Genomic DNA, 22637 nt, shown 5'->3' on the forward strand with positions numbered 1-22637 from the left:
GCTTGTGTGGGGCTGAGCTCGTACACGCCGCCCCTTTCGCCGCCGCGATCGGTGCTTGCGTTCTCACTTCTCTTGTAGCTCCCGTCCAACTTACTAGACCTGAAGATGATGATGGCGGCGGGGCCATCGATTCTACCGATACGAGATTCGCCGTCATGGGGATCATCGGCTTCATCCCTTACTTTAATTGGTTGGTGAGTTGATTCTACTGTATCTTCCATTCAATCTCAATCTTTCGGATGCATGATTAAGCAGTTGTTTGTGCACCAGAGCTGGGTGTTTGCTTGGGTTGATACCAGCAGACCGCGCTATCTTCTGTACTCCATTGTTTATTTGGCTCCATACTTGAGGTATTGATTGTTTCTGTAACTTTGAATCTGATTTTCTTTTGATTGATTTTTCATCTTCTTATGTTAGAACTTAGAAAAAGGGCTTATTTAGTCTTTTGTAATTCCTATTTCTGCTGCCACTATCTTTGAAAGAAATCCTGTTGGTTTGAACGAAAAAATGGGGTTTTTTCTTTTTAAAGAAGCTTATTTTAGAAAGAAAGAAAGAAATTTAGCATCCATACCACGCAATTCTTATGTGTTTATATATCTAACAACTAAAGTTTGATATTTGAATTGTGTCACCTTTGTAGATAAAAGAGAGGCATAAACGTTGGCATTTCATAATTTGTGATATTCTTAGCATTAATTATTACTTATTTAGAGATGATATTTTTTTATGTTTACATGCTTAATTCTTAGCATATGAATTTTTCATTTTCATTTTATTTGTTCAACATAATTTATCGTAGCTTAGAAAAGAAAAGATTTTGGGTTTCATCTCCTATACACTATAATCTTCTTAAGTTGTCAATCTGCATTGTTAATACTCTTTGAGGGAAACTCTACTTCTGAAGCGTTCTTGAATAGCCAGAATAGCTATTTGGCGTGATAGAAGTTCACTATAGCGTTTAAAGAACTTTGTTTCAGTTTGTTATTACGAACCACGGTAATAATTCTTATAAACTTTGGTTATTATGCGATTTTTATATAGGTCTCATTTATATCTTCTATGATTAATTTCAATGCAGTCTAGGTTTGCATCAATGATTGTGTGATTTCAAATTATATGAACATATTAGTATTTTTTTTTATTATTGAAACCTTTGATGGTTGACAGGATATAATTAAGAAAGATTTACATACTTGCTACTCAATTCTTGTATATTTACATATCATATTGCATACACCACAATTGTCAGCACGAATCTCAAAGCATTCAAACGGTTCATATGACGACCAAGAAACCAAGTCGTTTTAATGTTTCACTACCAACCGCGTGGTCAAGAATTGACTGATACACTATAGTGAGAGATTCGAGTGATAGGCCACGCTGACAGTCCCGACTGACTAAGGCTTGGACAGGAATCATTGATCGCCACTAATCAGACGACCTGCCTTACTGTAGCTGACAAGATCAACACTCAACCGAACCGTGCGGCCGCCAACAGTCGATCACCTGAGTCGGTCGAATTCAAGCAAGTCGGTTCGCCAATTATCACCATGTTAAAATTCAAATTGTAATACTGATATGAAATCCATAAGATTAATTAGAGCATCAATTATATTAAGAGTCGTTTTCATAACTGCTTCATCCTTTCTATAATATAAAATATGATTTTATAAATAGAACACAAAAATACGAATAAAATGACCTTTTATTGAGTCTCTCTACAGTAAACTTCTGACTTGCTATACTCTCTTTCTCACTTCTTTCATTCACTCAATGTTAAACTCTCGGGACGTGTTCACAAAAGATATTTTAGTATCCAACATTCTAAAAGGTGATGCGGTGAGCATGAATATGCCACAAGCGAGAAGTGGAAAAGACTATGAAAGAGAAACTTCTCGAAGAGAGATAGCACGCATGAAACCCAATAGAGATGCTACACAACCAGATATTCATGCACAAGTCCAGGGCTTAAAAGCCCAAATGACCCTCATTATGGAACATTTTGAGATACTCTGAGTAGCAATCACCCAGAGGAACAACCATCCAGTCCGTTTGGAGGCGGAACCTCAGGGTGTTCGTCCTCAAAGGGCCCCAATGGAGTACCCCGCCTAATCCATATAACCAGGTCAACAACCAGTAGATAGGGGCAAGGCAAGTCCTAACATATCGACATAGCTGCGTCTATGCAAGCAAACAGTGATGGGAAGAGTGTATGCGAGCGCTTGTTCGACCTCTCGCAGGAGGGGCTTTTGCGCACTAGATGAAAGTATCTCCTCCCGAGTGTCTATTTCGACTCGGGCTACGTTCGACACTCGACTCGGAGAAAATCCCTCCCTTTGACACGCGACTCGAAGAAAAAAGAAACTAAAGATGCGCGGGCCTCGGAGATCTATCGGCACCCGTCGACGGAAGATCGCCCCCGCTCCCGGCCGAATGGAAAGTCGGCCAATCTCGCCAATTTTTTGCAAAGCAAATGCACATGATGAGAAGGTAAGGGGATGGGACAACATTAAATGGGACTCACTCGTTGAAAAGCTTGAGGAGGGCCCATTTAATGATGGCAGCTCAACATATTGAAAGGACGCCTCTACAGTTGATTTCCCGAATAAGGAAAGAGATGTCACATTCAAACATGCTTTTAAAGCATCCCTTATTTAATTCAATGGACTCATTCCCGATACTCACAGAAATGAGCCCAACCATGTATGTCTCAAATACTCGATAAATTTGGGAAACATACGGCGACCGAACAAATGCAATCGATTGGAGATCGCAAGACGATCAAAAGGTCGAGCCATCCCTCGAACTAGATGCCCCAAAAAACCCACTAGTCGGGACACACGTGGCATTCTCTCATGCTCTCTAGCAACTCTCTAGCAAAAACATTCGCAAAAGAGACCCATCGTCCCTCAAAAGTCCCAAGTGTACACCCTCTCAAGCGACAATAAGATCCATGTCTGACGGATGACAAAGGGATAAAGACCCGCACGAGCGGGCAAATCCAATGCAAGTTCTCGGAGGTCCAGAAAGATGACCACATAATATCACCATGAGCACCAACAATCCTAGAGAAATCGATTGACCTATCAGTCGCTGCTTCAGGAGGTGGGCAATCAGTTGGGAAACTTAAAATACATTCCGGCCATGGGCTAACGTGGAGTTTATATAATAAATTATCTAGGGATGAAGTGAAAAATCCTCAAAAAGGGTGCAAAAGTCACCCCAAAAACTCTGGTCATCACCCTTAACGAGATGATCCGTGTCGTGACAAAAAATCAATCGGGACTAATAACCACTTAGGGTTCTTTTGGGGCGACGACAGAGCTGCGGTGCGGTACCGTGCCACCTTTTTGCTATTTGGGACAGTGGTGTCGTCGCGGCCTGCCGCGATTTACCCCGAACGCAGAAAGCTTCCAATCAGCCGTGACCTAACTTTCTCCTTCAGCTTCGAAACATTCGGCCCCGTGACCAACCTGGAAGTCACGATCTCTCCTCTTCCTCCTCTTCTTCGAGGTTGCTCACGATACTTGCTCTGCGTCTATTCCTCCATCGTCTCCGTCGCATTCCCGTTCACGGTCTTACACAGTGTCGTATCCTTCCCGCACACCTTTACCCCGCACCCAACCTGCGTCTCTCCCTCCATTCTCCTCATGCCTTCTTCTGCGCAGTAGGTTTTCTCGAACACCAGCCCAACTCCAGCGCGTCTCCCTCACTTCTACCTACCGCACGATAGTTCAGCTCCTGTCTCCAGCCCGCCTCTCTCCACTATGCTTCGACCAAGGTGATTAATCCACTGTGCTTCAACCAAGGTGATTAATTTCTCCTGGTGAAGGTTAGATCTCTCATCTGCTTCGTTGTGCACACATCTAGCCTGTCTCGATTTTGTTCAGTTCAATGCTTTTCCAATTTACAGAAAAATAAAACAAAATATACAGGATGGATGTTAAAAATACCTATTTACATCAAAAATATGTATTTATATATCTAACTGCTAAACCTTCATTTTCACGTATATGCCATCATGTACATGCAATAAAAGGTGCATTTAAATTAAAATAGTGGTATTTTTTATATAAAATGAAAGACCTGGGTGGTTTAAATGGAAATAAAAAAACAAAATTTTGGTTTTTTTTTTTCTTTAGCACTTTCGGTACTCACTGGTAAGTGAGTTATGTATTTGAACTTTTCAATTGTTTTAAGTGAATTTTTGCTTCTAAAGTATCAAAAATATGATTGTCATAGTTTTGTTTCAAACAACTTAACTAAACAGAAACAAAATTGTCAATTTTTCATAAACAGCTACCTTACAATTGTTTCCACACAGCTGCAACAAACAATCAGTCAGATTTCCCGCAGCAGCTTCCCTACAACAGTTTCCTGGGGCCGCTAGCTGAAAAGCTAAGAAGCTGCAGTTGCCCCAAACAAGCCACGACAGACTGTCATCACACGGGAGAAATAAGAGTTAACCGACAGAAGCATTATGATTAAGTTAGTTTCTCATAATCTATGGGCCTACCCGAGAGCAAGTTTCTTTAAAGGGTTTATGTCTCAGATAAAATAAAAAGTTTCACAAACCAAAATAGCAAAAATAATTGCAATGCAATTTTTTTTTCCTTCATAGGAAGAAAATAATAGCAATCTTTTTGCACAATGCTAAAAACTTTTTAGACATAAGATGGAAGAAGAGAAGTCCTCATCTTTGTAGGGTCATATCGGGTAGCCGACTCTTCCTTGCTTCCCGAACTATCTCTCTCTTTGGGACTCTCTGCGAGCTCTTCTCGGGTTAAAGCGGAGAACTCCCTCTGGTCATAGTACTTAGGGTCCACTAACCCACAACGAATGAATTGTTGAATGGCCCCAAGGTTAAAGTACTCCGCCCTACCATTCTCGTACTATTCTCCGGAGCCCGATGAGGCAACCTTCTCTTTCAACTCAGCGTTTTCCTTCTCCAGAGTCGCTATTGTGCCGAGGGATTCTTTGTTGCCTTCGCGAACTTATCAAACTTGAGCTTCATAAGGTTTTGATCGTCGCGAGCCCTTTTAAGATCCGCCTTCAGCGAAACTTCCTCCTTCTGGGTTTCCTCCAGCGACTGCTCCACCTCAAGCCCGTAACCCATCTTCGTTAGAATTTTGGGGTCTACATGGAGCTCCCTCAAATCGTGTCGGCCATAACTCAAATCGACTGATCAGAGAAAAATGCGACAGTGGATGTAATGCTAAGCCTCTGACTCTATTTATAGAGCATGTTGGACACAAAATTCTAGAGGAGTTGATTATTAAATTGACTTTCTTGATCTTAGTACCATTGATTACTAATAATTTTCTTGTTCTTATCGTAGTTGTCACTTTTAAGGAACGGAAAAATTTAGGGAACTAATATGTGTACATCACAACTATCAACACAAATCTTAAAGCATTTGAATGGCCTAAAACAACGGTCAGACAACCAAGGCTTCTTACTACCCTACTGTAAATCACGTGGTCAAAAATCGACCAACACATTATAGTGAGAAATTCGAGCGGTAGACCTTGTCGACAATTTCGACTAATCGGGGCATAGGTCGGGGAATCCTTGATTGCAGTTAATCAGATGACCCGCCTTTACCGAGGCAGACGAGATCAACTCATGACGCGATCACCATTTAGTCAGTCACCTCAGATGGTCGAATTAAAGCAAGTCAGTCAGTCAATTACCTCCTTGTTAAAATTCAAATTGTAATATAAATATGATATGAAATTCATACGATTAATTAGAACATTAATTATATTAAGAATTATTTTCATAATTGTTCTCTCATTTCTGTAATTGTACAAAATACGCCTCTAAATAGCAGACAAAAATACGAATAAAATGATGTTTTACCAACTCTCTACAGAAAACTCCTAACTTACTATACTTTCTCTTCATTCCTTCACTCAATCCTAAATTTTTGGGGCGTGTTCACAAAGGACAATTTAGGATCCAACACACACACGTGTGTGTGCGCGCGCATGCGTGTATGTGTGTGTGTGATATGAAAGATTTCATGGATATAAATGTAAAAATGTAAAAGTTTAGGTGTTATATATGTAAATACATAGGAATTTGGTGATAGGGATGTAAATGCCCCTTTTTTTTATTGCTCACAGTTTCTGACAATTTTGTGCTTAAAAGGCCATTCGATCAACGAAAACAGCTTTCCGAGAGATACTTCCTGTACTGAACCTGCTGGCATGGTTAAGAAACTGAACTTATTTATCCTGCGTGTATTAGAAATAAAAAAAATATAAAAAAAAAACTTCATTAAATTAATTTGTATATTTACACTTTTAACACCTAAATTTTCATATGTACATGCATAGCACTCATATATCTTATATCTCATAAAAAAAAAAAAAATACCACCATGGCAATATTACAGGGCTCTTAGACGGTGTGGGAGAGTTATAGAATAGGTAACTAGAGTTAGGATGACTAATGTCGATTGAAATTCTGCGTGAACGAAGGCTGGACAGCGAGCCGGCAGCGGAAACGGCAGATAGCAACGGATTCAGAGAGCAATGTAGCCTTTGGACTTCTAAGAGATCACCATCTCGATCCAATCATATTACAAACATACCACATGAGAAAAATCATAGGATATAACATTAATAGAGAAAACAGAGAGTAAGAAATATCCACTTAACACAAAATTGAGCAAAAGTCTGCGCAACCAGGTTTCAAGCAACATAGTACTTATATTAGGGTGTCAATTAAACATAAATCTAATCACTAATATTAAAATAATAATAAGAAAAGTCCCACGCTGCTAAAACAGCCAAGGGGCGAGAAAATACTCCTTGCAGTTTTGTAGCGGGACTTGATTTCGTCCGGCTTCGATTGTCGGATTGTGGAATGCGAGAGCTCCCATGTCACAATCATTTAAAATTGAAATATAACTTTTCATGCATAAATTTAATTAACGAAAGTGTTATAAATTTAAATATGAAAGCTTTGGTGTTAGATATGTGAATATATAAGAATTGTGTGGTATGTACGTAAATTTCTCTTTTTTTTATGTATAATTTTGGCCATAACTCCGTTTAGAGTCATTGAATTGCCGTATCAGAATGTCTAAACTTTTGTTCAAGTGTAAACATGGAAAGGATTTTGGCCTTCTTGCTGTCTTTGAGAAAATAACTTTGATCTATTTTGTTTGCCAAGAATGCTTATAGGATATTCAAATTACAGTACTTTCTCATATTTTCATATACTATGAAAGCGGTCATCACTGAATGATGCAAAGTATCATACTAAAGTTGAGAAATCTGAAACACTCTACTATTGCTGCAAGGCCTAGCTAGTCAAGCTCACGTATCACTGTTCTTCTCATTAAATTGTTCCTCAGAAGCATGACTTTATAATCCATAAATTTTGAAGGGGCAATTACATACTCCATTCTTTAAGTTCTTATATAAATATTGAAATTACATACTCCATTCTTTAAGTTCTTATATAAATATTGAAATTCATAGACCCTAATTTGTAGTGCTACAAATATACACATACATGCATATGTATACATATATGTGGTGTATGTTTGTATATATATAGATATTTATGTATATATGTATGCATGCATGTATGCCGAGCAAGTGGTTGTGAAAACTCAGCTTGAGCTTTATTCGAGCTTTTTATGGTAGTGTTCAAGCTTGTGCACATTTATAAACAAGCTTGGTTTAAGCTTGAATCAAGCTTTTGTACACTATGATTAACAAGCAAATATAATCGAACCGAGTTTGTTGTGCATAGCAAATAACACACTTATCAAGCCAAATTTGTTCACATGTTGCTTCTCTTGTTGATACCTTCACGAGCATCAAGTCTTTAATCCAGCTTTATATTGAGCCTTAATCAAATTTGTTCATGATTTTAAACAATATTATTTATAATCATAAATGAATAGAACAACAGATTGTTCAAATTTATTCTTTTAACAATCGAGTATTTATAAATTTGTTCAAGCTTATACAACTAGTTAATTAAACAATTATGAATAAAGCAGATTGTGGAACACTCGTTCATTTAGAGCTCTGCCAATCTTTTTTTTTTCATTATTTTTATTTGGTGTTTTATTCAAATGTTTGATGATTTGATTGTGAAAAGATCATATTTTTCAATTATCAAGGACAAATCTGTCACTATCTTTGGATGAAAGTTGGATGCCTATTGCCAGTATACTTGCATGCATCATTCACATTCAGGTATAATCTAAACTTCATTTTATGCTTTTAACACCTCATTATTATTGTTGTTTCAAATAAGTATAACGTTGTACCTCTTGTAGCTGGAAGCGAACCTCAGAAATGGAGATCTTGAGGGCCTGGCTTTCTTTAACAAAGCTTCGAATTTGATGTCTCCCTTCCTCACAGCAAAGAAAGATTCTCTCAGAGGTCACGGCAAATCATCTGAGGTACCCTGCCCCATTTTTTTCAATATATATATATATATATATGACAAATACTGCTTGTGTCATTCTCCTTATTGACTTCACTCTTGCTACTTTTTAGCGGGGGAAGAAGCAATAAGCATGTTCTATCATCAGTTTGCTGAAGAAACAAGCAGCAGGTTTCCCACCGAAGAAACTGATGGACCATAACAGAATGAAGACCAAGGAAACAATGGAGGACATGTGGGAATTGTAAGAAACATGTTTGTAATGTGAGAATTTTATAAATTGAGCTAAAGAATCATCTAGCAAATATGCATGAGCAAATGTATGTACATCCAATACGCCAATCATGGACTTGAACTCAGTCTAAAAATAACTCTTTTTTTTCTTTTTTTCTTTTTTTAAAAAAGATTTGCATACTCAATTTCTACGCCTCTTACACCAAAATTTCAACTTTTACATACATGTCATCTTACTTGTGCGTTAAAAGAAGCATTTTGATTTTTAAAAAGTTAAAATTATGGTAATTCTAATGTCATTGGGAAATTTAAGTTGACATAAATATAAAAAATAAAGTTTAGGTTTTTGATATATAAATACACACAAATTGGGTGGTTTATAACGTAAATGCCCTTCAAAAATATTCAATGCTAGATAAATCGATTGGAACCCTGCAAGTAGATTTGGTTCTTAGGTTTTTGAACTCGGGTTCCATTCAGCTTCTTCGACGGCAAAGTAAATGTTTATGAAAAATTATGACATGTTAAAAACATAAATATATATAATGAGACGACCCCTCCAATATAAAAATTAATAATAATAATAATAACAAATCGCTTCAGCATTACAATTTTTTAGTCCCAAATATTCAATAATAAGAAAATTGCGTACATACCACACAATCCATATATATTCACATATTTAACCCCTAAATCTTCATATTCATATTTATAACACCTTTTATTGTGTCATAAACCCATGAATGAACAGGTGGATTTCACTTCTAAGACAATAATGATATTACTAATGTGATATTAAAGATTTTGAATACTTGTATAAATATTAAAAGTTTGTTTGTGTTAGATATATAAATACATAAGAATTTTGTGGTGGTATGAATAACTTACCCTCAAGTTTCTGCATCATTTTGAAACTTTGTGATTGCCATCACCATCACCACCACCCATTTTCTTCTCAGCGGCGCGCTCTCCTACCACTGCCCGTGCCAACTCTCGCTGCATATTTAGCTAAAGCAGCATCTAACCATCACCATCACCATCACCACCACCCATTTTCTTCTCAGCCGGGCGCCCTCTCCTACCACTGCCCGTGCCAACTCTCTCTGCATATTTAGCAAAAGCAGCATCTAAAGCCGAACGAACACTGACGCTGCGTTCCTTCTCAGCTTTAGGAGCATCACACCTCCCCTCATCCATTTCTGGCTTTCCTTCATGGGCTTTCAGAGCCTCATTAGCTTCTCTTTTGGCCTTTTTGCTGAAGGCCTCGGGTATTGTAACGGTTGGGGGTCGAGTAGAAACTCTTCGGAATGGCTCGTTGAATGTATCGTGAAGGCGTTTCAACTGCAACCAACATGTGCGGCCCAGACATAGGATAGCCCCATAAACTATAATAATATAAAAGAAGTATTTTACATGTAGATACATGTAATTATTGTATAAATGTAGGGGCATTTATGTATATACCGCCCAATTCTTATGTATTTATTTGTACATATCCAAGATCTAAACTTTTTTTTTTTCAATTATATCACTAAAATCATTCATATTATACTAAAAATAACATTATTTTCACGTTTTTTTATAAAAAAAATGAAATATAACTTTTCATGCATAGAGAATGAGTCATATATATATAAATTGAAATTTAGGGGTTGGATATGTAAATACATAAGAATTAAGTGGTATGTGTTGTAATTCTCCGATAAATTTAATTTAATAAAAAAAATTTCTTTTATTTATATCAGTAAATTTTCAGAGTAGATGCATCCATTAAAAATATGAAACTACATTGAAAGCATAAAATTCCTTGACTATTAATTTCATTATAAATTTAACTCATGATAAAAATCAAAATTGATGCATAATACATCAGATAAAAGAAAAAAAAAAGGAATAATTGCATATAGACCATCCAGACCACACGAAACATTGATATTTACAAATTAACCACTCCGGTGATATTTTTGAACTACCAAACAACTGTATTTATGTATGTCATGATCAAACTATTGAGAATTTGCTAAAAAAAATGAAAAATAGGAGTTGGTTGTTTATCAAGAATTTTGATATTTCAGTAAGAATTTGAAAAAAAAAGATGGAGGGTGGTTGATTTATAAATAGTAAGTTTCGGGTGGTTTGAATGTAATTGCCCCAAAAATTTATTGTGACACAAATGATAAGAATAAATATAAAAAATATACTATCATATATATATATATATATATACATATATATATATATATAGCTAGCTGCAGGGATTTCAACAATTGAGTGAAGGCCTAGTTTAGACCAAAAACCAACGTGACATGCCCTAATTTTTCAAAAAGGCAAATATTGAAATATAAAAGCACAAGCAGTTTGCAATTAACAGGAAATTTTTTTTCCAAGTGCTGTCATAGTTCTAAATAGAAGAAAATACCTTGCGCTCACCGATTCCAGGGCAACGAGCCAAATCTTCCATGGAAGCATCCATTATACCTGCAAGTGACTGCATCTCACAAATCAAAGCTGGGAACAGATTTATGCCCTAATTTTATGTGTTGCTAATGATGAAGTGATATAATTATTCTAACTATAATTATGGAATTTTTATCTATAAATATAAATAAGTATCAGAATTCTAGTTGGTGGATGCTTTATTAACTAATTTAATTTGGATCATTTGTGTTTTCTCACATTTAATTCAATTTGGTGGATGCTTAAGACATACGGTATACATACATACCACCTGATTCCTGTGTATTTACACATTCAACAGCTAAACTTTGGCTTTTTAATTTCTGAAAAATGAAGTACACATTTTCATGCATGGGTAAGATGGCATGCATGAAAAAAATTGAAGATTCATGTAAATACGTGAGAATTGAGTGGTGTGCATGTAAATCTTCCTTTATTATTATTTACTCGGACCCTCGCTCGCGAGCATCATAACTCTATCAACTATCAAGACCATTTATTGACATATAGAGCTAAAGATGACAAAGAAAAGTTCATAAAAGTAGTACCCCAAAAGTGGATCCAAGAGTCACCACGTCCGTCTTGTTAACATGTCGAACTGTTGTTAGTGCACGAGTCAGCTGCAAAATGACAAAGCTTCGATCAACAAAAGAAATGAAAAACTCAATCAGTATCAAGAATATCAACATTGAACCTAAAACAATGAGAAAAGTGTCTAAACGATCCTCACTCTTTGTCGGAGCTCATTTAGTCCAAGAGTCTATAAAAATGTTAATTTAGTCCTTGACTTTTTTAAAAGGGGCTAAAATAGTCCTCCTCAGAGACTATTTCAGCCCATATTAAAAAAATATGGGGATTAGTTTATTACTTTTATAGACTATGGGACTAAAATGAACCCATGTAAATAGTAAAAGCACTACTTCGACACTTTACTCCTAAAAAAACGATATGGGTTTTAGGTGATTTTGTTAAGAACAATATGAAATGGGCACAGAATGAAATAACAGGGAAAAAGCCACTTGTGCACAGGAATTGAGCCAAGAGCCTTAAGACTGTTAAAATTATTGCTTATAATAATCATTTTATGTGTGACAGGAGGGGTTCAATCGATTGCACAAAGTAAAACAATAAAATATGTTGGTAATTATATAAAAGGATGACCATCGGAAGGGGCATCATCATTGGAATTATCCCCACTAATTGGAGCCGGCATATACATACCCGTGATAAATAGTCTGTATCTGTTTGTTCACGGATACTATCTGCGGGTTTGTTTTCATATACTTTTATAGTCTCCAAGTATCGGCCACATTCTTCCAAGCTGTATGAAAAAGAAAGATCTATCAAGAGAGAGAATCGAGAAGATTTGAATTAAAAAATGAGAAGTTTATAAACTAAATAAGAAATAAATGCAAATATTTTAAAACACAGAGACACTTGCAAGAGTTTTCTTGTCATGGTGAACCCAGTTTTAAACACTTAGGTTACTCTAACATGACATGTTTGTTGTCATTTTGCATTACTCATTTAACTTTCCAGTAAACTTCTACCCTTAAGATCACATATTTAACTAATTTATATGCATGTTGTCAAGTCTGTTTGGCTTATAAAGTAAATCTTATTGGATTCACTTATTCTTCCTCAGTAATTATGGCTAAACAATATTGTTACTTCAAGTACTCCTAAATTTCATGCTTCACTGCACTATAACAAAAAACAACTTGACATATGCTGCTATCGTCAGCTATCATACTTTGAAAAGTATACTTATTATTGCAAAAATAAGTCTTACATGCATCATACTCTATATCATTGTAAGGTTGAGTTAATAGATTGTGTCATGTGATTTTTGTCCTGAACAGGGAAATCAAGGGTTACTCTTAAGCCAGAATGGTCTCAAAAATCTCCAATAACGTACCAAGTCATCACAATTTCTCTCAAAGGTCTTACTGAACTTAAAAGCTTCTTAATCAATTTAAAATATAGAACCTAAGCATATGACTAGAAAAGTTACTGGTGCATCAAACAAAATCAATGATAATAATAATCCAATGTACTTGTTTAGATACACAATTGTCTAAAATTATTTTAAGTAAAATAATACGAGGCATAATAAATTAAAACGTGAGCAATCTAATTTATGCATAATAAAATTACTATTACTTAAAACTATAGCAACAAAAATTTCTATTTAATTAAACAGATTCTACGTTAGAAATGCAAAAAATATAGTGATAGTGAGCAAAATGATTATAAGTTCAATTATATGAATTTTTAATATCAGATACTCCTTGCAAACACCAAAACTGCAATAGAATATGGAAGTGATATAAAGAAAATTACGTAAAAAAATGAGTGGTACACTAGTTAAGCATAATGATTATATTTACTCAATAACTTAGCATAAAAATCGTTAATCAAGTAGATCACCACATGACCATGAAGACATATTAATGATAAGTAAATGTGTAAAAACATAAACTACAATATAAAGCAATTGGACACAATCAAAATTAATGCAGCTCAATCACCACAACAATGCACAACAATGCCTACCCAACTCAGCAGTAGGATCCCTTCTAAAGCTTATCATCAAAAAATATTCTCCTTCGCTCTACAAGTAGACAGTCACTAGGAGCCACATTAAAACAGGCTATCAAAAACCACTCTTTCACACCACAAGTAGAGGAACTTTTTCACACTCTCTTTAACAAGTAATATAGACACGCCCTATATTTCTACTTCAACGTACAAAACAAGCTATATCTAGTCTTCTCCACTAGATCATAGCATTCTTCTTCAAGATGACGAACCTATCACTCATAATACTCTTAATGAGATCACAATATTCCCGCTTCATAGTGAAAAACCTACGACTTTTAGAACAACCCGTTAGATAATAAAAGCTATCATTAGAACCAAATCAAATCTAACGCGAGCTTTGGAGGTGACTCAATAGCTATTACATAAAATTATGGCTTACAAAATCCTTAATCAAAATTAATTGCAATACAGAGACAATAATAGCAACAAGTACAATACAACTTCTATAAGATTTGAGTAAAAAATACTTCACAAAAAACCAACGAAGATTTTGAATTGATGAAAATTTTTGTAGCGTTTATCCACATTCTCTTCAAAAGATATCACAACATAAGTTCACTTTTTCTTGATTTGTGCAGTAGATTATTTTCTTTGGAAGCTCTTAGATATTTATAACCATTAGCACTGTTAAAACCAGTTCTTAGTTATAGTTCCTAGTAATTACACTTAACAAAACCATTCATAATCAACAAAGTCAGGAAGATTGTATAGTATGAAACATATCATACTGTTTAATCATCGGATTGTACTCTTACAATCATAGTATACGATTTACATATGTCAACAAATTTAAACAATGATGATGTACAATCTACTCTATAATCCTTAAAATACTTTTGAATAATGCGCCTTCTGTGAGCTAATTATCAACATAAATTAAACCAAATACTAACACCAGATGACCATCTAATGCGACTTCTTGAGAAGCCACCGGCTGATAGGATTGTCTAGGAATAACATGTGAAATATAAAAGAGGCATTTATATACATAGCACACCATTATATATATAATCTGAAAATACTATTTCTGCGATAGATGAGAAGCTGGAGGCCCTGCTGAGCAACCTACACTTTCAAACCCTCCTCAGTTGCAGGAAGCATTAGGTGAAGAGGAGACAATTCATGCTTCACAGACACTTGAACCTACAGTCGTTGCAACAGTTGGCAATCCTTATTCTAGTTCTCAACAGTTTTTATCTGCCCGGCATTCTGTTTACCAACACGATGATCAGATGAGTCAGTCTTCTGAGAAGGAATGGCAGGTCTATTCAAGGAGGAAGAAGACAATTGGAGGCAAACTTCAGCTTGGGAACCTAACGGATGATACTTTGGTTACTTCGGGAAATGACTCGGCACTCAACAATTTGTTATCTGGATCTCGCCCTAGAACTAGAGGCAGAGGCATGACTAAACTGGCTCGTCCCTAGCTACTTCTTTTCTGCGATTTTGTTATCTTTTTTTTTTCTTTTATTTTTTTGGGTTTGGGTTTCCCTGTATCTTTTATCTTTTGGGGTGACTGTGTGTGTTGTATCGTATGGGTATGGTGCCTTTATTGAGCCCTCTCATACAACATTTATGTATCTTTCCTATTTTAATAGATTTAGCCCTTGGGCTTTTCAAAAATGTCTCCAATCACCTCCTCGAGATTCGTCGAGAAGCATTCTTGTTGTGCATAGTTCATTCTCCGATTCTCTTACTTCTTTAAGAGTGACAGTTGTCATAAGAATAAGAGAATTAAATAACATGACTGATCATAACAGTAAAAAAGTATCATCATAAATTATATTCCCTTGATTTTTGTACCCTTTTTAACATTTTAAAAGTGAAATTCACATTTTTATATATAGATTTAAAGCACGAAAGTTCTATGTAAATATCAAAGTTTAGGTCTTAGATAAATGTAAATACATATGAATTGAGTGCTAAGTATCAAAATTTCCCAATATAAACACAAATGTAGCATATGAATTCCTAAATACAGTAAGACTGCATTGTCTTAGCATGTATCTCAACATGTCATGCACAAGAGAACACCACCGCCTCTAAAGAGAATAAACGTTCATTCAAAATACTGCTCAGGCGCTAAGGTTTCAGCAAATATAGCATTAATAAACGATATAATCAAGAGAATGATAGCAGCGTTACCTCCAACCACATAAAAGGCTACAATCATGAAACATTGCTGTCTTAGTGACTTCCAACAATGGCTTAACTACATCTTCCTGAAATAAAGGAAAAACAAATTGATTCCAATCCCAAAAGAAGTGAAACAACCGTGAAATTGCAATTATCAGTTATAAAACGTCGTCCAACCTCACCGGATAAAAAAATTTAAAGGGTTTTTAAGAGAATTTGTTAAAAAAAAGTATTATGTATGCACAAGAGCTTTCAAGCACGCCAAATAATTTACAAATTAGATGCCGATCACAAGATAGATTTCTCTTCATACTTCAGCATTAAATGTCTTTCTTCTCAACGTTCATTAGGTGCTTGAAAATTTTCATGCATCGTAATGCTTAATAACCACTACCATCCACAAACCTTTTATTATCACTGTAATCATAATAAACTTGAGCGAAAAAGATGGTATAACTTCCAAGTATGTAAGGTTATAACAATGACACATTCTTGAGGGCTTACCACATCAATATGACACAAAATGACACGAAGCTTGAAGACCTTCTGCAATTCCCTTATTCGATAATACAAATATTCTGGATGAAGTAGATGATAACGTAAGCTGCGCATTGACAAACTTAATCAAAGAAGTTCAAATATTATAACATCAATGTTATTATAAAAGCAAACAAAATGATAAGAATAAAGACGATTAAACTATGGCCCCGATTGGGGCAGCTTATACGCTCCGTTTGCATTTCGAAAACAGATGAAATATTTTCAACCTTGCAAAATTAGGAATTTAAGATAACAAATCCTTAAGCAAAAGACATCAATGTATTATGAGTAGATTGCTCCTGAATGATTTAAGGCTTTGAAATGAGACTTAAAGCATGGCAGTAAAAGAAAAAACATAACTCAATCTGTTAACTTCTATATTAAAAAAAAGCATTCGAACTGACTGGCATCGGCTCAACTAAACCAACGCTAGCGATTTTGCAATTATTAAATGAGACGGCATCAAAAGGGGACAGACAAAGAGGAAAGGGCAAGAAAAGGCATGCAAGGTGCCAATAGTGTACATAGAGGGAGGAAAGAAAGTAGTGTGTGAAGGGGGAAACTGATACCATCTCAAGTCAATCAAACGTTAGAGCAGCACTCATGCACGATACAACTCTCATAGGAGATGATGCCGAGCAGGCTCTAACAGTGAAACAGCATCAATAGGAACCATGCGAGCAAGAAGATATGATGGAACAAGTAATGCAGGCTAATGCCAACCATGAACATGGTGGATATGTGAGATCAAGCAACGAACGATGAGAGACAGACGGCCTAGGACCATCGAGCGCATCGTGCAAAAGAGAAAGTCGAGCGTAGATCGAGCACGAGAAGGTGAATAATAGGAGCAAGCTATCTCGATCAAGGAGTGAATCAAGACGGCAAAGTCGTATGGCCAAGAGCTAAGTTAAGACTACGCGTAGGATTTCTAGGTAAATTTATCTTAATTTTAAATTTGTAAATACCTAAGGAACAAAATAAAAATAATTGAGGAATAGTAGGATAGAACTTGTAGACATATCAAAAATAAATTTATTGTTTGTATATTCAATATGGAGATATTTGAGATAAAATTATTATATTGTGTTAGATATTTAATTAGAAGTAAATAATAATAACAATTCATTTATTTAAATAGATAATAAAAATGTAGAATATAAAAAATATTAAAGCTGTATTAAAAATATTACTAATTGCTGAAATAATTAAGACTGTTATGCTCGATTAGAAACTTAATAAATTATAAATTTGATTAATACAATAGCACATAGGTAATAATAAAAAAGTATAATTAAAACAAAAGTATAATTGCAGTTAATAATAATTTTATAATATAATTAAAACTTATGAAAATTTAAGGTGATAATTAGCAAAGATTTATCAAGAGTAAAATTATAATAAGAATTATTTGAATAGGATTTATATGGAAAACCAAAACAAAAGAATTAAAGTTGTGTATTTTAATAAAAGTTTCTATATTAAAAATTTAATTAACTTAATATGTTATACTTAATTTGAAGAATTACAATCATTCATTAAAGCAACATAATTGAAATAGACAAATAAATAGATAAATATTATACAAAAATAATTAAATAATTTGACAAAATTTTACTAATACAGATGTTTCTAATATAATCATCATATATAGAAGCTTAAGTTGTAATAAAAAGATTAAAATAAAATTTTCTCAGAATAAGGTAAATACACTTACTCCTAAATTATAGTAATATTTTTACTTCTAAACTAACTCTATGGATAGTTAATGATGCTTGTATTCATTTATAAGAGTTTATTTTGTTTTATCTCTTCTTTTATAATATTGATCGATTGATATGAATGCTACAATTTTTTTAACATAGTGAATTATTATTATTATATTGAATGAAATGAAAATATGAATGATACGAACTATACAAAATGCTTGCATGTGTATATTAAATGGTGTTCTCCCCTCATATTAAATGGTGTTCTCCCCGTTCATTCCCAAAATTAGTTCTAGAATCAACAAAAGAGTGCTGCAGCAAAACAACAGTAGCACAAGTTTTGACTTCATAGCGGTTGGCTAGGCAACCTCACTTATAATATTACAAATAAAATAAATGTAAATGTAATCACTCAGTCGAACGAGGGAAGAGAAGGCGATGGGGTAGCTAGAACTGCTAAAAACAACAATGGGATGCTATTGCGCTTGACTCAATGAGATAAGGCGACAGAGAGCGATGTGGGAAGATGCGGAAGTAGATAGGAGGAAGATAATCATCACCTTAGGAGAGAGATACAATCGAAGTACCGTCGAATCCCTTGGATATAGCCCTCGAAGGGGAAAACGGATGTAGGTGGTTGTTCTGACAAAAATATGAATAGAACTCACCCAAAGCTCACCTTAAAGTATGTCGAATACAAATTTATATTAGTAGGATAGCAATGAGTGGCCCAAGTGGGCCGACCGACTCCACAACAATGAAAAAAACCTGGACAGATTTGATCCAGGTGTGAAAATGGCGACCCGCATTGGCTGCGGGACTGTAGGAGATATTATGCAAGTAAATATATAATATGCTTATTCCACTCTTCATACTCGACGGAATGTTGCTGACAAACTAATAAGTGAGGAGAAATGAACTCGGGTGAAATCTGTGGCAGACAACATCACTCTTACATGCAACCACTCAAAGAGATTTCTTTTTCACTGATAGAATCAAAATCCCATTAAAGAGTTTCCTTCCCCATCAGACTCCAAAGATAAATTCCAAAGTTAGGATTCATCTTTCTTGTTTCGAAATTTAATGATGGTCGTCATACTAAACTAAATTTAAAATCTGAATAACTCCCTGAAATCTTCCCGGCATGACATAAAAGAGCCTCATTTTTAAAATGCAGAACCTCCTTCCGTAGGGGCAACTCAAAAGACAGACTGTCTATCTGAAATTTTTGAAATCTTTTATCTAAAATTGACGTGCCTAGTATCGGCTCCTCAAGCTCATAGACCTTTTAGACATCCAAAGTCAATAATGTTGAAGTTCCTCTCAATGTCTGTCAAACGGTAGCTCGAGCCACCACTATCTCATACTCTACATGAACGCTCATTACATCAAAATCCCCACCTTCTAGAACAGCTATTATATCTCAGTTGGAACCTGTCGGTCAACTTTTTTTGATTGACTAGTTTAGATTTTGAAAATATAAAAATATGAAAATAATTTTTGAGATTTAATTTAAGTATAAGAGATATATATAGTTTGGGTTTTGAAAGTAGTATGTTTTAATTTTTTAAAAATGAGACCAAGTGGATCTCATTCGTCCAATAGTTTGCATAATCGTGTCTGATACCGCGAATATTACACCCTCCCGAAAGATAAGTGTAGACCTCGGCGATAGACCCAATCCTGCAAACTAAGAGATTTGTGACATCCGTTTAGTCTGCGAACCTTTTATATAGGACCGACAAGTTCCCCTATTTAATACAAAGATTAAATAGGGTTTATTTTACCTGAGTTCCAAGTTCCCTATAGAGGCAAGCCCCTATAGTTAATTACATCCCAAATGACGGGAATCATTTGAAAAAACTCTCGATAATGATCAATGGTTCTAGTCTTCAAGAATTCAAAGTTTAGGTTTTCAAGGTAGGACGTGGAAAGCTCAATGCGGAACACTTATTTTCAGGAGTCCAAAGGATGGAGAAGGTAGGGGATGTCATTAATCCGAGGTAAATCTCGGTGACTTCCCAGACTATCCTACGGTGTGACTACATTTTTTGAGACAATGTTAATTAAGTGTTTGAAACAGCCAGTTTTATTATTTGGGACTTACATTAGCATAATACCCGATTATGCAAATAACCCACAGAAATAAGAGGGTTTACGTCGTGTCACACGACAATCTCAAAATCTAAGGTGGGTTAGGACTTACGCTGCACAACATGGTTGTACAGGAGGTCAAAAAGGTAGTGAGGATTTATGTCGCACTAGGCGAGCTACCTCGAAGTCCTATGGGTTGTTATTATGCTAAGGAAGAGATAATGTTGAAGAAGATCTTCTTGCTACTCGGTCTGAATTCCTCGTCGTGCTACCCACAAAATTAGCTCCACTCTCCGGTCGTAGCGATGGCTCTAGGTTTTAAGTGTTTGAGATTGGTAGTTTGTGCTTCACAGTTTTGGTGTCAATGTTTGGTTTTGTTTTGTTTCAGTTTTGGTTTTGCATGGAGAATAAGCAAATCGCAGGTAAATAAAATGTACTTGAAATGTAAAATGCAATAAAGTAAAATGCTGTAGATAAACTGTAAAAGCGTACCTGGGCATCTCCTACTGTTGTGTTATTAATGTTGCGAGGATAACATGATTTGCAGGAGATTTAAATAAACTTGCAAGAAAATTAAACAAGACGAGAAAATCCAACGCGAAAGTCAGAAAAATGAGTTGTAAAAAATCACAAACAAAAGAAACCATTAGTCACATATGAAAGATCAGGACTGGGTGTAAGACATTGGTAAAAGTGGGGGCTCAGAGCTGGACTATGTGCTTCCCGACTTTGGGTAAGAGTTGTCAACCCGACAATCTACAGAAGGCGGTCCTTAAGCTCGATCTAAATGACTAACCATGGACTTTTATAAATTTCCATAGAAAGGTTTTCATGCAAAAACTGTTCAAGTTTTTTTTTATGTAGAGTTCTTTTTAACATGCAAAAGAAATTTTTATTTTATTTTTATAAATATTTTGTAAAGTCGTACAGTCCACAGATTAGTCACTCTAATCGTGCTAGAACTACTGACAACTTAAGAGTGTCGGGGTAACGATCTCACCAAGAATCAACAAATAGTATCATGGATCATTCTCTCTCTCTTATTGAAGATCTTTGATGTAGGAGATACTATTCTAATAATTTCACTTCGTATCTCTCGTTTAAGCACACATAAGCAATGTCGTCATTGCCCTCGCCACTTAGACCCTAGACTCATCCTAGTCCGATGATCCATATGTGGCGTTAACAAATTTCCCCAACTGCCAGGAGGATTTGAGTGTAATATTCAAGCTCAAATCCCGATGCATTGGGTTTCATTGTAGGTTAAGTCATTGAGGGAATTTCACTGTCCTGAAACTTACTCCCCATAAACTCGTAATCTGAATTTAGGATTTTTAATCAAGTCCTGAAACATCTTTGCAACAACTTCTTTTCTGAAAGAATATATTTTGTTCAATTGCTTAGCCACAAATGGACCCTGTATTTCATCCATTTGGCATGGGCTATGCTGGGATGACTGTTGACCATGTTGTTGATTGTATTGTTAGTAATGTTGTAGATCATACTGCTGCAGATATTGATGGTTGATTTGTTGAGGCTGCTCGACCTGAATCTGTACTGACTGCTTGTCTTTATCCACCGTTGTTACTTTCTCAGATTTCTCTTTGAATGTCATCACTGGTGGAACTTGATGAAACATTGATACCACTAATATGTCTTTTAATAATAAAAGTAGTACAATAATAACCAAGAGGCATTTCATTCATTGGTAATTGCGTAGGAATAGGTTGGAACAAACAAATCGACCAAAATTATATTGATAGGACCTCTTTCAGGCCTCTTTCAAATATTCTTTCGGGATCGTTACGTCCCCATTCTTAAACATCTCCTTAAGCAAGTCTTTGAAACTGCAACACTCCTCTAAGGTGTGTCCAATGAACCTGTGGTACGGGCAATATCTCGGATGCCCTTTCTTGTTGACCTCATCAGGCTTCTTTGGCTTGGGTAGCCTGAACTCGGGATTCTTGATCAGACTGCGGAACATCTTTTTTGTTGTTTCATCTTTAAAAGAATATATCTCATTTGATCGAGTATTCATGATTGGAACATGTCCTTCGTCTATCTGGTAAGGTCTCTGCTGAGATAATTGATAAACATGCTGACGACGACGTTGGTAGACCTGTCGAGACTGTTCCACTTGAATTTGCAACGATCGTTTGCCCCTGTCAACCACTGATGCAGTCCCAGATTTCTTCTCAAATGTCTTCAATGACTTTAGCTCTCCAGCTTTCTCAAAAATCCCAAGTTGCTTAGCTTATTCCTGAAGATTCCCAACTTTGTTAAGCAGCTTCTCGAATGTCTTGATGGTGAATCCCTTGAGTAAGAAACCCACTGGACCATGGATGCTCTTTAGGAGGATTTCGACTGCGTGCTGCTCCTGGAGTTGTGGCTCACACTTCATGCTCAAATTTCTCCATCGCAGAATGTAGTCCATCAATGTTTCGGCTG

At 35.6% G+C, this 22637-nt stretch overlaps 2 protein-coding genes across 3 annotated transcripts in view; one reads left to right on the plus strand and one right to left on the minus strand.

Annotated features, from left to right (window-relative positions):
• Positions 1 to 5: 5 nt before the first annotated feature.
• Positions 6 to 8806, plus strand: LOC110028385 (the record flags this gene model as incomplete). The annotated part of the gene is made up of 5 exons (XM_020730252.1): positions 6 to 194; positions 271 to 350; positions 8147 to 8222; positions 8306 to 8431; positions 8529 to 8806. Coding segments are annotated over 5 exons (489 nt in total), but the record flags the coding sequence as incomplete, so codon positions are not given.
• A 446-nt stretch (positions 8807 to 9252) lies between these two features.
• Positions 9253 to 22637, minus strand: part of LOC110026878 (DNA excision repair protein ERCC-1) — a 32477-nt gene continuing 19092 nt past the window's right edge. Inside the window, exons 4-9 of one of the 2 annotated variants that reach the window (XM_020728073.1) lie at positions 16351 to 16450; positions 15856 to 15932; positions 12328 to 12427; positions 11655 to 11726; positions 11069 to 11137; positions 9253 to 9990 (exon numbers count right to left, since the gene is read on the minus strand). In XM_020728073.1, coding sequence (XP_020583732.1) covers positions 9670 to 9990; positions 11069 to 11137; positions 11655 to 11726; positions 12328 to 12427; positions 15856 to 15932; positions 16351 to 16450 — 739 coding nt within the window. In that variant the 3' untranslated portion in view covers positions 9253 to 9669. Of the gene's footprint in view, positions 10035 to 11068; positions 11138 to 11654; positions 11727 to 12327; positions 12428 to 15855; positions 15933 to 16350; positions 16451 to 22637 lie in introns of both variants that reach the window. The other variant, XM_020728079.1, reaches the window with a different exon arrangement.

This window comes from Phalaenopsis equestris, unplaced genomic scaffold (assembly GCF_001263595.1).
Source record: "Phalaenopsis equestris unplaced genomic scaffold, ASM126359v1 Scaffold000002, whole genome shotgun sequence".
NCBI lineage: Eukaryota > Viridiplantae > Streptophyta > Magnoliopsida > Asparagales > Orchidaceae > Phalaenopsis > Phalaenopsis equestris.